At 30.3% G+C, this 15609-nt stretch overlaps 1 protein-coding gene across 5 annotated transcripts; it reads left to right on the plus strand.

Moving 5' to 3' along the window:
* The first annotated feature begins 147 nt into the window (after positions 1-147).
* LOC126837092 (coiled-coil domain-containing protein 22) lies at positions 148-9177 on the plus strand. Of its 5 annotated transcripts, XR_007685444.1 has the most exons (14): positions 148-380; positions 450-741; positions 2303-2474; positions 4527-4656; positions 4722-4877; positions 5525-5679; positions 5753-5929; positions 6012-6245; positions 6320-6459; positions 6552-6717; positions 6785-6919; positions 7908-8094; positions 8259-8309; positions 8441-9175. XR_007685444.1 is itself a non-coding variant. In XM_050570887.1 (11 exons), the coding sequence occupies exons 1-11, from the start codon at positions 692-694 to the stop codon at positions 8031-8033; spliced, it is 1641 nt and encodes a 546-aa protein (XP_050426844.1). In that variant the 5' UTR covers positions 148-691; the 3' UTR covers positions 8034-8224. The 5 variants fall into 5 exon arrangements, 1 of the variants encoding a protein (XP_050426844.1); XR_007685443.1 differs by having other exon boundaries at positions 148-741; positions 8394-9176; XR_007685442.1 differs by having other exon boundaries at positions 148-741.
* Positions 9178-15609: the final 6432 nt, after the last annotated feature.

Raw genomic sequence — 15609 nt, forward strand, 5'->3', positions numbered from 1 at the left:
GTATTATTCCATGATATAGAACTGTTTCTCCCACGAAATTCCCAACGTTCTCTATCTCTTTCTATAGAATACATGGTTGACCTTCGGATTTCTCCCTCTACTATGAATCCGTTTCTTTTTAGGCCAATGGGCAAAACGAACGACGCCATTTTTCAATCCATAGCAAACAAAATAAACATATGTCCGCGACGGGAATCGGGATGCGTCATGTCCTGGAGGCTGCGATGTTCACATAGATCACAATTCACTTTTCACTCTGTGTCTAGTATTATTGTGGAATGTGGTGATCTAAATTCTTAAAACGCGTACGCAAAACGTGAATCGTGATCGCTTACGCCTTACAGTCTATTTATTTATTTATTTATATAATACACACCTAAGTAATTATAGTTCATGATTCATAACTATATATATACAGTTTACGATCACTTTTCTGGTTTCGGTTCTAGAATATTCTACCTACCTACAAGTTACGTTCGAAGGGATATTAGGCGACTTCACTTGTATACGTGTCGTTGCTCGATAGTCGTTACGTGACCTCGTTTGAGTTTATCATGTCTTCTCGTCTGTTGCGTCATGTGAACATATTTTCGTGCATTTTGTGTATGGCCATCTGTCAGTTTAGATACGGTTTTGTAGATCTCAACAGAGTATAGTACCAAGTAATTCCCGTGATTTCGCTGGATCCACAATGGAAGAAATAGACGGAATTATTTTTTTCACTCTCAAAGGAATCGGATGGTATGTACATCTCTGTATCTAATTATTATTATGAATAGGCAATGAGTTATTTACAACGTTAGGGTTATACATTTTAATTAATGAGAATGTGATATTGGTTCATAGCGATATGAACTAATTATCAAAATATCCAGCTTGTGCACCTACTGCTATGTGTAAAACGTCATTTTACTTATATCCTTATGGTATGTTTCTACTTTATTAATCAACGATGAACGGTTTATATTCATTTTCTATCTTTGATAAGTATATAAAACTATATAGACGGTACAAAGGAAAAATGTCGTAAGTGACATTGTACATTAATAACTATTGCCCAATTATCATTTCAATTGTAATTAATAATGTTTTAGTTTATATCTAGTGTAAGCAACATTTTTAAAAATAATAGATAAATTGAAGTCCATGGTACCAAGTAACTGGTGTAAATTTCTAATATTAAAATAGGTTTTTTAATTGTTTTAAGACGTGAGATGAAGTGGTGTACCTAACTACCAAAATAGTACGAGTAAACATAAACTGTTGAAATTACAGAAAACAAGCTTAACAGATTGAGAGATCTAAGAAAAATGTATTTATATGTTTGTTCAATTAAAAACAATAAATTATATTAACCCGTCGTTGGTAAACATCTGAGCGCGGCGCTCATACAGATAACTTTTTGAACGTCAGTCATATAAATGTTTGTCAATTGGCTTGATTCTATTATTACCTTCAAATAATAAGTTTACAAATAATTATAAAAAAAAAAAGAAGCCGCAACTATTTCCTCGGGAGTTATCAGTGAACTAAGTTGACTGTACCGATAAAGTGAGCAGTTTATCAATTGTATTTTACATATTATTGTGTATCCTGTAGCAACATAATAATATCCTCAGAAAGTGATTCAGTTAATTATTTTAAATCATTTATAATCATTAAATTTAAATTATGAGGTTTTTTACATTTATTTCATCAATTTTTATTATTTTGTACTACACAATTTAAAAAAAAAAAATGCAGTTTTTAATTTTAATTTATTTTTCAATAATAGAAATTACAAAAAATATATTAACTATTGGTAGTGAGTAAAAAGATACTTCTTTCTATCAGATGATTCAATGTTCTGAGTTTATGGAGTAATTAAAAATAATGAAAAAAGTAATGTGTGAGTGCAGCGCTCACAGTTTAGCCATTGTGTTTCGTAATATAGGTTAACCAACAACAGGTTAAACCGATTACAAAATAATAATATTTTTTGGCTTCTTTAAAAATTAGTTGGTAACTCAAATTTATTGAATTTTGTTTTAAAAATTATCTTTCATTTTTTGAAAGCATTATCCTAACATTTTGTGGTTAGTTCACATTATTAGTTATATTGAATGTATAGAAGTTTTTTAAGTATATTAATTGCACATAGCTAATGTAATATTAAGTAATTATTATTAGGTACATGCGAATAGTTAAACTATTAATAAATTTAGTATAAATGCTATAACTTAACTAAATTTTGTTTTTAAATATCAACCTAAGACGTTTTAGGTTTAAACAATTTTAAGTTAGAACATTTATTTGTTTTTAGTGAGTTCTCAGAAAATGAAACTTCTTTGGCCAACATGACTCAAGAAAATTTTATAAAATCCGTCATAAAATGTTTACAAAAAATACAGCCATCGATAAAAATATCAAATACAATTCCTAGATCTATGTCTGCTCGATATCAATATGGCATCACTGTAGCCGAAGCTTGCAAAGTAAATAACAATTATTTTGAAATAATTAGTTATTAAATAATAATTTAGTTTGTATTAGATGTTTATAATTATCTTAAGTCATAGGTAATAGGTACATACATTTTATCTAAAATTAATTTATTATAGGTAGGCATTATTATATTGTAACCCGATTTGGCTATAACTATTGTATAGAATTTATAGGCAAATTCTAGTAAATTTTCCATGAAGTGCGCGAGGTAATTGTTTATCCCAGTCTAATTTTAATCTGCTTTAAATTTTCTGTTAATTTTATACACTCATGAAGGTCATGCTATCTTTTGTCACTATGAAACGATCACAAATTAGTTTCGAAATTGTGATGTTTGTTAGTATATAAGAAACCTTACAAATAAAAGAAAACAAAAGTAACACAAATCTGTCAACTTGATAATAAAAATATATGTATTACATTAGTATCACTTATACCACTTTGGTCCTATGCTTTAAGAATTATGTCATTTTAATACTAAATTCTTTACACACAAATAAATTAAATGGGTTTTTATTGATATGTCCTTCTGATTCAAAACCGCCGATTTATATTAAGCAATGCACCACTTTGTGAGAGATAGTATATTATAGTGTACATTGCTAAAAGTTTAACAAATAACAATTTTTTTTAATTAAATAAACAAGTTTTAATTTATATTACAGTTGCAAAAAAAACTTTTTTATTTTTAACAAAATTGTGAAAGATTACTTTTTGATCATATTGATCACTTAATCACTTCCAGCCCTGCCTCAATATATTTTTAGAAAAATAATTTGTAATTTATAATATAATCGAAAATAATTGAATCTGTTTTTGAGACACACATTCTATGGTGAAACACCTCTTGTCCCAAGGTTTTTTTTTCGTTCTAAATAAGGATTTGGATTTGCCGTTCATAGAAAAAAACATCATTAGTCCCACCTTATGGTATTTCTGTAAACATGGCATTACTTGAAAAATACTGTAAGACCTATTTAAGTTATTTCAGCCTATTTAAATTTAAATTTTAATGAAATAAAAATTGGCCTGTCATGTCGGCTACAGTGATTTAAAGGATTGAAAATTGGGTTTTCAAATGCTTTCTCCATCCCTGTGTTAACGGAAGATTTTTCCTTCTGTAAAATTTAGATGTTGTGACTGAAGGCGTTTCTCAAATGACATGTTTAATTAAAAATTAAAAAAAAAATATATATATATTTTTATTTGACTGGAAAATAATTAATTGCTGATGTAACTCAGTGGCTGGATAAGTAATGCACGTATCACTAAAGGTTATCTATAAGATTATGAACATAAAAAAGCATTGCCTTGCTTAGTTATACTTAAAATATTAATTTTTATTACCTTTATTTTTTATGATCATTTTTTAAAATTCCATTATTGTTATCTATTTAACGATTTAGTTCATTATTTTTCAACTTAAAAAGAGTAAGTAAATCTTTAGCATTTGAATTTTGGTAAAGACATTAATGTATTAATACAAATCTATATATTATTGTTACTTGAAAAAACCGTATTAAGGGTTAGGTATATTATTATAGCTTAATCGTTGATTGCAGAAACCACATGTGTCAATTTTTTAAGTATAAATTTGTTTATACACAACGGACAGTAACACATACTAGAATGTGTTTTTACTAAAAACTCAATTAAAAAAAAAAAAACCGACTTGTCGTTTCTGCAATTATTGATTCAGTTTATCCAATAATCAAGAATAGGTAAATGCACATGCTTATATGGGAAAAGGGACCTCTTGAAGGCAGAATTTATTTTGAGAACAACTTAAGAAAATCCACTTGAGATAATCAAGCCTAAGTATAAATTGATCTCGGGGGAAGGTACCTATTGTAGGCAAACTACAGTTGCAAACTTTGTTTACTGATGTCACATATTGTTTGAAAATAATCAAGGTTCAGAAAAGAGCACTTACTCAATTATGGATAATGTTGTAAAGTGGTCCCTTTTTGCTTTTCAAATCCCAAGTTTTAATTTAAATAATAATAGCAATCCCATTTAACATCTACAATTTTTTCTTTTAGAAAGTTGGTTACAAATCTGATATTGGATATCAAACAATTCTATATGGTAATATAGTTGATATGAGGAGGATCTTAATGTTTTTGATAGAAAAATTACCAAAAGACACTGAAAATATTGTAGAGTTGAAAAGTATAGCATAATATTTAGAGTAATTTGTTTCTCCATTCATTATTATATTCGACATTTTCATTTAGGTCGACGATTTGCAATACTAAAAACATTGAAAGAAAGTTTATCTTCTGAGAGGGTCAAAACAAATATTTTGTATTCTCCACAACACCCATTTGTTTCTGTTCCATTAGAAACTGGTATAAGCATACCTGGGTACACTCGAAAATGTACCCCAGCAGGTATAGTGATTACATATTTTATAACAATTAATATGTATATAATTGAAATACATTACAGATTTATGTACTTCGATTTATTATGTATACCATCCATGTATTGTACCTGTATAACTTAACAATTAAACAAGATTATAAAGGATTTGACTATACTATAATTTGTCACATTTAACCTTTTGCGCTCGTTTGTTTGGAAGTTACACCATTACTCCTATGGTGGTATTTATACTGCTCTCAAGCTTGCATTTGAAAATTTTGTAATTTCTTGCAATTTGTTTTAAAAATTTGAGAATATATTTTGACAGTACCTCCAAAATGACTCACACATTTAGATGTGGTTTGTTTTATTTCGAAAAAGTTAATAATTTATTACTAGCCTGAAATTTAAAATACCTAGGTATTATTTACAAAGTATTTTAAACCAGTTCTGTTGTATACAACAAAATATGAACTTGAATTTGGAATAAAAAAATGTATCCATTTTTTAAAATCTTATTTACAAGAAAAAAAGTTAATAAATAATCAATTTATCGAAGTTAAAAATATATGAATGAGTACATTTTTTTAGTTCCTCTATTTACTTATAAAATAAAAATACTATTAAAATGTTTTAATTTAAATAAATATTTTTTTTTGTTTTAACTTTTTAGAATGGAAAAATTTTTGTGTCAATAATTTAAAATTTATCACCGAACAACCATCAGATCTAAAATGTTTGGTTCCTTCAATAATAACTCTCAATGTTAGTCGATTACTAAACATTTATGAATTTAAGAAAGCCAATCCATGTGCCTCCTTATCTCAGGTAATAATAATGGATACATTTGATTATACATATTTAAATTTAATATTTAATTAAATTTTTTAAATTATTTTAGTATGAAGAAACAAGCAGCAATACAAATGTAAATAATGTATCAAGAAAAAATAGTGAAATTTCAATTGCAAAAGACTCTAGTATTTTTAAAAATGTAACACCAAAACAAGATTCCAAGTCATCAATTATCGAGAAACTAATAGCTGAAAAACAAAATTTAAAACAATTAATTGTTCAAGTGTGTTTTGTTATATATAACTTGTTGTGATTATTATATTTAAAACAGTACTTTGTGCTTAAAATATTGAATATTTGTGTAGGAAAATTCCAATAATAAAAACCGCAAGACTGACCTAGAAATGTTAAAAAAAAAATACTCTGTTCATGAAAAGAGCTTGAATATAGTAAATAATCCTGTTATAATTGATAAATTAAAAAATAAAATCAAGGCATCACCAGAAAAATTAGAAAAAATGAAAAATAAATGGAATCTTTATGCAGTTGAACAGAAATCAGTAATATCGGAGTTAAAAGAAGAACTGAATAAAAAAAATGTAAGGCATACCAATACATATTTCGTTAAAACATTGTTTTTTTGAAAGTTAAATGTTTGAAATTCATGATTTAGGCCAACAACAATAGGTTAGAATCAGTGTACACAAATGAAAAGTTAAAACTTCAAACCATATTCGATGAAATTAAGAAAAAAGAAAATTTAATAAAATTATGCAGAAATGATTTGGAGTCTAAATCCAATTATAATTCAAGGTAATATTTCTAGAAGTCAGTAAAATGAAAAAATTGTAAAATATATTTAAATTATTTAATGTTTAAAATATATTAATTTATTTCGTTTATAGATCTAGTTACACGCTAAGAATATTAGAAATAATTTCAAATATTGAAAAACAAAAAAAAGAGATAAATAAGAATTTGAGTGATACAAGATTAGTTCAAAAAGACATTAATTCATTAGATGGAAAAGTAGAGCGATGTTTCATCTTAATTGATGAACTTATGTTTAAGGTATCCATAACCAAAATCCGTCTATAAAAAATTAACTTCAACTAAAAAAAACAAAAAATGTATTTAGGTAGCTAAAAAAGATGAAACAATTAGAAAATGTTACAAACTATTAGCAGCTATACACGCCAACAGTTCAAGTATTGTGCAATCAGTGAAACAAACTGGAGCCATCAGACGAGAGATTAAGGACTTAGAAGAACAGGCAAATATAATTAAATTATAAATAATGTGGGAAACATAAAATTATTTAGAGAAATAAAAAAATAATAGTGATGAAGAGTAGTTTATATAGACTACTATGAAGTGATAAATGAAAACGGTTTTATAAATAAAAGAGTCATCATAATGTTACATAACAATTTTGCCATCACAAGATTGTTTTCTCAACTTTTTTCATAGGTTTTTCGTTAAAAAATTAAAAGGTAAACTGCTTAAATATGAGAAAAATTTATTTTAATAATATACCAAACAGTTAATTTAAACGTGTCTTTTTAATGTGTGTGACAAAAGTTAAAAAAAGGATAATGTATAAATGTTATTGTAAATTAGTAATTATTTTCATACGTATGACAATTTGGATATGATTTTGGGCTTGATGCAAAACCGTAGTTTGCGACGCGTCAAGTGTGATTAACGTAAGGTCACAGTTTAATCCCCAATTGTAAATCTAGTGTTTGCACTTTTTTCGACTGGTTATTCTTGATTTATAAAATGATCTCTTATCAATACTAACAACATTAAATGTGGATTGCAGATAACATAAGGTTTATTTAGCCATTTTATTTTAATAATAAGCCATGTAGCAACCATAGAGTAATGTAGAGACGACGTTTCCTATCTTACTTATACTAAGGTATTGGAACTGATTTAAAGCCAAACCGTAGGTCATTGAATTAAGGTCACTTTAGTACTTGGACTGTAGATAGATAAAATACGTATACATTTACCGTTTACTGCTCCGTGTCATTTTCCGCTTCTATGTAATAATCAAACGTCGTCTTTTTATTACTCTATGGTCATCCATGATACAATATTTTTCAGTGTAGCAGAACAAATGAGCGATTTTAGTTTAAGCATGGTCACACTAATTTGTTCTCTTCATATGCTATATATTCGCTGCTGTCCATTGCTGCGTGTGTACTTCATTAGCAGTCCATTACAGTTCTAAATATTTTATTCTGTGTTTTTAGATTGAATGTGAAAACGCGAGGCATGCAACTACAAATATACAAAAACTAAAAAAAGATATGGAGTTGGTCCAAAACGAACAAACAATGATGATTAAAAAACTAGAAAGTTTAAAATCATGTTGCTGAATAGCATACACCAAAATTCACAAACTATATCAATGATAGGTTAAATTTATGTTTGTTAACTGTAAGTATTTTTCAAACCAAAAAAGCTAAACTTAAAAATTAAACCATAAATGTTTTAGTATTTTTAACAATATAAATAATAAGATTATATTTAAAAATACACTCAAGAAAAATTACACTTGCTAAATATTCACGTCGTATTTTTATTTTGTTCTGTAAAATTAGTGAATTAAATTATCATGAACCATATTCCAGTCCGAGTGGACAGCATGAATAGTAAGTTAATTAAAGTAATAATCGAATAACAAAAGTTTTTAAAAATGTATGAATATTTATGTGGTTCAAAATAATATAACTTAGGTAGCATGACAAAAAGAATGTTTCTGTATGGATTTATATATATTTAGGATATGATGATGACACCCGACTGATCGACTGATAATGACACGAAAGCAGATAAAAAATACCAAATGAATGACAAAGATATTCTTTAAATAGATTTCAAACTGGGTTCAAACCCTTTGGGCGAGTAACGCAATAAAAATATTTATAACTCATACATACCCTAATTTATATTTTTTTTTAATATGACTTGTTAATCTTGAATGAATGTTTTTCGCAAAAACAAATTCAAAATTTTACATCTGAGTTTGAACACATGGCGTCCCTGAATTTGAGTACAATATTGCTAATAATATTTTAACACTTTACACCTTCAAAACTTTAACGTATCCTGAACTAGAACACAAATCAAGTATTAATATTATAACGAATATTAGTAAAATATATTTTTAAAAAATTGTTGCAAATCATTAATACTACATAAAATATCGGCCGCTGAATCAACCAAAAAAGACAATGGCTGACAATTATCGAATTAAGAGTATCCACTGCTCATTCAGTATCGGAACTCAAAAACGATACCTAACGCAGATTACAAAAATGGTAGAATATAATAGTTACACTTTATGGGAAAAACGTCGTATAACTTCTTTTAAGTAACGCAATAAAAGTATTAATAAACCATTTTAAAAGTTCTACTTAATTATCTTATATTAAATATCGCTTGTTTTTTCTTAATAACTATATCTGTCTGGTTAAGTATTGCGGAACGATTAACTTATGTAGAAGTATCTTTACATAATTTTTTTTTTTTTTAAATAAATAAATACCTTCCTGTTCGAGTTCAATATTTTTTTGCATATCATTTATACTACGGCCGCTGGATCACAAGAAAAAGAAACAAGCTGAAAAAGTCTGTTTGGGAGTATCCACCGAGCATTCAGTATCGAAGCACAAAAACGTTACCTAACTCATCGCCTGCACACTGAGATGATGGTCACAGGTATGCAGTCTAACAATTCACTAGGTTTCGTCTTGTTGTTTCTAGTTAATTTACGGCTGATCAAAATCACGAGAGCAGATAACCAAAAGTGGTAGAATAACGCATTAAAATATATCTAAAAAAACTTAAAACTGGGTTCACGCTATAATGAGGAGTTCTCAATTTGGTTGAGTAACGTAATTAGTCATACCTTTTTATTTGAAAAAAAAAATATTTTATATCACTTGTTTTTTCTTGATAATTTTTTTTGCATAAACAATTTGAAAATTTTGCATCCGAGTTTGAACACATGGCGCCCCTGAAATCGAGTACAAAGTTGCTGATGATATTGAAAAACCTATCTGACAATCTTTATGTACCCCGAAATCGAGAACAATACAAATCGGCCACAGGTATGTTCTCCGTGACTAATGCGACGTTAGAATTGTTTGTCAGATAGATTACAGTACAGGAATATTAGAAAAGCTCTATTCGAATTTAATCTACATTGTGTGATCGCGGTTCATCATTCGGGCTACTCGATACTGACCTGTCCATATTATATTAAATCGTATTAGGGTAACTGGGTGGAAATCAATACGCCATACGGTGTGACAACTACATCTGACTGGTTGAGTATTGCGGAACGATTAACTTATGTAGAAGTATCTTTACATAATTTTTTTTTTTTTTAAATAAATAAATACCTTCCTGTTCGAGTTCAATATTTTTTTGCATATCATTTATACTACGGCCGCTGGATCACAAGAAAAAGAAACAAGCTGAAAAAGTCTGTTTGGGAGTATCCACCGAGCATTCAGTATCGAAGCACAAAAACGTTACCTAACTCATCGCCTGCACACTGAGATGATGGTCACAGGTATGCAGTCTAACAATTCACTAGGTTTCGTCTTGTTGTTTCTAGTTAATTTACGGCTGATCAAAATCACGAGAGCAGATAACCAAAAGTGGTAGAATAACGCATTAAAATATATCTAAAAAAACTTAAAACTGGGTTCACGCTATAATGAGGAGTTCTCAATTTGGTTGAGTAACGTAATTAGTCATACCTTTTTATTTGAAAAAAAAAATATTTTTTATCACTTGTTTTTTCTTGATAATTTTTTTTGCATAAACAATTTGAAAATTTTGCATCCGAGTTTGAACACATGGCGCCCCTGAAATCGAGTACAAAGTTGCTGATGATATTGAAAAACCTATCTGACAATCTTTATGTACCCCGAAATCGAGAACAATACAAATCGGCCACAGGTATGTTCTCCGTGACTAATGCGACGTTAGAATTGTTTGTCAGATAGATTACAGTACAGGAATATTAGAAAAGCTCTATTCGAATTTAATCTACATTGTGTGATCGCGGTTCATCATTCGGGCTACTCGATACTGACCTGTCCATATTATATTAAATCGTATTAGGGTAACTGGGTGGAAATCAATACGCCATACGGTGTGACAACTACATCTGACTGGTTGAGTATTGCGGAACGATTAACTTATGTAGAAGTATCTTTACATAATTTTTTTTTTTTTAAATAAATAAATACCTTCCTGTTCGAGTTCAATATTTTTTTGCATATCATTTATACTACGGCCGCTGGATCACAAGAAAAAGAAACAAGCTGAAAAAGTCTGTTTGGGAGTATCCACCGAGCATTCAGTATCGAAGCACAAAAACGTTACCTAACTCATCGCCTGCACACTGAGATGATGGTCACAGGTATGCAGTCTAACAATTCACTAGGTTTCGTCTTGTTGTTTCTAGTTAATTTACGGCTGATCAAAATCACGAGAGCAGATAACCAAAAGTGGTAGAATAACGCATTAAAATATATCTAAAAAAACTTAAAACTGGGTTCACGCTATAATGAGGAGTTCTCAATTTGGTTGAGTAACGTAATTAGTCATACCTTTTTATTTGAAAAAAAAAATATTTTTTATCACTTGTTTTTTCTTGATAATTTTTTTTGCATAAACAATTTGAAAATTTTGCATCCGAGTTTGAACACATGGCGCCCCTGAAATCGAGTACAAAGTTGCTGATGATATTGAAAAACCTATCTGACAATCTTTATGTACCCCGAAATCGAGAACAATACAAATCGGCCACAGGTATGTTCTCCGTGACTAATGCGACGTTAGAATTGTTTGTCAGATAGATTACAGTACAGGAATATTAGAAAAGCTCTATTCGAATTTAATCTACATTGTGTGATCGCGGTTCATCATTCGGGCTACTCGATACTGACCTGTCCATATTATATTAAATCGTATTAGGGTAACTGGGTGGAAATCAATACGCCATACGGTGTGACAACTACATCTGACTGGTTGAGTATTGCGGAACGATTAACTTATGTAGAAGTATCTTTACATAATTTTTTTTTTTTTAAATAAATAAATACCTTCCTGTTCGAGTTCAATATTTTTTTGCATATCATTTATACTACGGCCGCTGGATCACAAGAAAAAGAAACAAGCTGAAAAAGTCTGTTTGGGAGTATCCACCGAGCATTCAGTATCGAAGCACAAAAACGTTACCTAACTCATCGCCTGCACACTGAGATGATGGTCACAGGTATGCAGTCTAACAATTCACTAGGTTTCGTCTTGTTGTTTCTAGTTAATTTACGGCTGATCAAAATCACGAGAGCAGATAACCAAAAGTGGTAGAATAACGCATTAAAATATATCTAAAAAAACTTAAAACTGGGTTCACGCTATAATGAGGAGTTCTCAATTTGGTTGAGTAACGTAATTAGTCATACCTTTTTATTTGAAAAAAAAAATATTTTTTATCACTTGTTTTTTCTTGATAATTTTTTTTGCATAAACAATTTGAAAATTTTGCATCCGAGTTTGAACACATGGCGCCCCTGAAATCGAGTACAAAGTTGCTGATGATATTGAAAAACCTATCTGACAATCTTTATGTACCCCGAAATCGAGAACAATACAAATCGGCCACAGGTATGTTCTCCGTGACTAATGCGACGTTAGAATTGTTTGTCAGATAGATTACAGTACAGGAATATTAGAAAAGCTCTATTCGAATTTAATCTACATTGTGTGATCGCGGTTCATCATTCGGGCTACTCGATACTGACCTGTCCATATTATATTAAATCGTATTAGGGTAACTGGGTGGAAATCAATACGCCATACGGTGTGACAACTACATCTGACTGGTTGAGTATTGCGGAACGATTAACTTATGTAGAAGTATCTTTACATAATTTTTTTTTTTTTTTAAATAAATAAATACCTTCCTGTTCGAGTTCAATATTTTTTTGCATATCATTTATACTACGGCCGCTGGATCACAAGAAAAAGAAACAAGCTGAAAAAGTCTGTTTGGGAGTATCCACCGAGCATTCAGTATCGAAGCACAAAAACGTTACCTAACTCATCGCCTGCACACTGAGATGATGGTCACAGGTATGCAGTCTAACAATTCACTAGGTTTCGTCTTGTTGTTTCTAGTTAATTTACGGCTGATCAAAATCACGAGAGCAGATAACCAAAAGTGGTAGAATAACGCATTAAAATATATCTAAAAAAACTTAAAACTGGGTTCACGCTATAATGAGGAGTTCTCAATTTGGTTGAGTAACGTAATTAGTCATACCTTTTTATTTGAAAAAAAAAATATTTTTTATCACTTGTTTTTTCTTGATAATTTTTTTTGCATAAACAATTTGAAAATTTTGCATCCGAGTTTGAACACATGGCGCCCCTGAAATCGAGTACAAAGTTGCTGATGATATTGAAAAACCTATCTGACAATCTTTATGTACCCCGAAATCGAGAACAATACAAATCGGCCACAGGTATGTTCTCCGTGACTAATGCGACGTTAGAATTGTTTGTCAGATAGATTACAGTACAGGAATATTAGAAAAGCTCTATTCGAATTTAATCTACATTGTGTGATCGCGGTTCATCATTCGGGCTACTCGATACTGACCTGTCCATATTATATTAAATCGTATTAGGGTAACTGGGTGGAAATCAATACGCCATACGGTGTGACAACTACATCTGACTGGTTGAGTATTGCGGAACGATTAACTTATGTAGAAGTATCTTTACATAATTTTTTTTTTTTTTAAATAAATAAATACCTTCCTGTTCGAGTTCAATATTTTTTTGCATATCATTTATACTACGGCCGCTGGATCACAAGAAAAAGAAACAAGCTGAAAAAGTCTGTTTGGGAGTATCCACCGAGCATTCAGTATCGAAGCACAAAAACGTTACCTAACTCATCGCCTGCACACTGAGATGATGGTCACAGGTATGCAGTCTAACAATTCACTAGGTTTCGTCTTGTTGTTTCTAGTTAATTTACGGCTGATCAAAATCACGAGAGCAGATAACCAAAAGTGGTAGAATAACGCATTAAAATATATCTAAAAAAACTTAAAACTGGGTTCACGCTATAATGAGGAGTTCTCAATTTGGTTGAGTAACGTAATTAGTCATACCTTTTTATTTGAAAAAAAAAATATTTTTTATCACTTGTTTTTTCTTGATAATTTTTTTTGCATAAACAATTTGAAAATTTTGCATCCGAGTTTGAACACATGGCGCCCCTGAAATCGAGTACAAAGTTGCTGATGATATTGAAAAACCTATCTGACAATCTTTATGTACCCCGAAATCGAGAACAATACAAATCGGCCACAGGTATGTTCTCCGTGACTAATGCGACGTTAGAATTGTTTGTCAGATAGATTACAGTACAGGAATATTAGAAAAGCTCTATTCGAATTTAATCTACATTGTGTGATCGCGGTTCATCATTCGGGCTACTCGATACTGACCTGTCCATATTATATTAAATCGTATTAGGGTAACTGGGTGGAAATCAATACGCCATACGGTGTGACAACTACATCTGACTGGTTGAGTATTGCGGAACGATTAACTTATGTAGAAGTATCTTTACATAATTTTTTTTTTTTTTAAATAAATAAATACCTTCCTGTTCGAGTTCAATATTTTTTTGCATATCATTTATACTACGGCCGCTGGATCACAAGAAAAAGAAACAAGCTGAAAAAGTCTGTTTGGGAGTATCCACCGAGCATTCAGTATCGAAGCACAAAAACGTTACCTAACTCATCGCCTGCACACTGAGATGATGGTCACAGGTATGCAGTCTAACAATTCACTAGGTTTCGTCTTGTTGTTTCTAGTTAATTTACGGCTGATCAAAATCACGAGAGCAGATAACCAAAAGTGGTAGAATAACGCATTAAAATATATCTAAAAAAACTTAAAACTGGGTTCACGCTATAATGAGGAGTTCTCAATTTGGTTGAGTAACGTAATTAGTCATACCTTTTTATTTGAAAAAAAAAATATTTTTTATCACTTGTTTTTTCTTGATAATTTTTTTTGCATAAACAATTTGAAAATTTTGCATCCGAGTTTGAACACATGGCGCCCCTGAAATCGAGTACAAAGTTGCTGATGATATTGAAAAACCTATCTGACAATCTTTATGTACCCCGAAATCGAGAACAATACAAATCGGCCACAGGTATGTTCTCCGTGACTAATGCGACGTTAGAATTGTTTGTCAGATAGATTACAGTACAGGAATATTAGAAAAGCTCTATTCGAATTTAATCTACATTGTGTGATCGCGGTTCATCATTCGGGCTACTCGATACTGACCTGTCCATATTATATTAAATCGTATTAGGGTAACTGGGTGGAAATCAATACGCCATACGGTGTGACAACTACATCTGACTGGTTGAGTATTGCGGAACGATTAACTTATGTAGAAGTATCTTTACATAATTTTTTTTTTTTTTAAATAAATAAATACCTTCCTGTTCGAGTTCAATATTTTTTTGCATATCATTTATACTACGGCCGCTGGATCACAAGAAAAAGAAACAAGCTGAAAAAGTCTGTTTGGGAGTATCCACCGAGCATTCAGTATCGAAGCACAAAAACGTTACCTAACTCATCGCCTGCACACTGAGATGATGGTCACAGGTATGCAGTCTAACAATTCACTAGGTTTCGTCTTGTTGTTTCTAGTTAATTTACGGCTGATCAAAATCACGAGAGCAGATAACCAAAAGTGGTAGAATAACGCATTAAAATATATCTAAAAAAACTTAAAACTGGGTTCACGCTATAATGAGGAGTTCTCAATTTGGTTGAGTAACGTAATTAGTCATACCTTTTTATTTGAAAAAAAAAATATTTTTA

The sequence above is a fragment of the Adelges cooleyi genome, unplaced genomic scaffold, assembly GCF_023614345.1.
Source record: "Adelges cooleyi isolate 19-005CV unplaced genomic scaffold, UGA_ACOO_1.1 ACOO_flye_CR_arks_rails_tigmint_CR_PRNA_247, whole genome shotgun sequence".
In the NCBI taxonomy this organism is placed as follows: domain Eukaryota; kingdom Metazoa; phylum Arthropoda; class Insecta; order Hemiptera; family Adelgidae; genus Adelges; species Adelges cooleyi.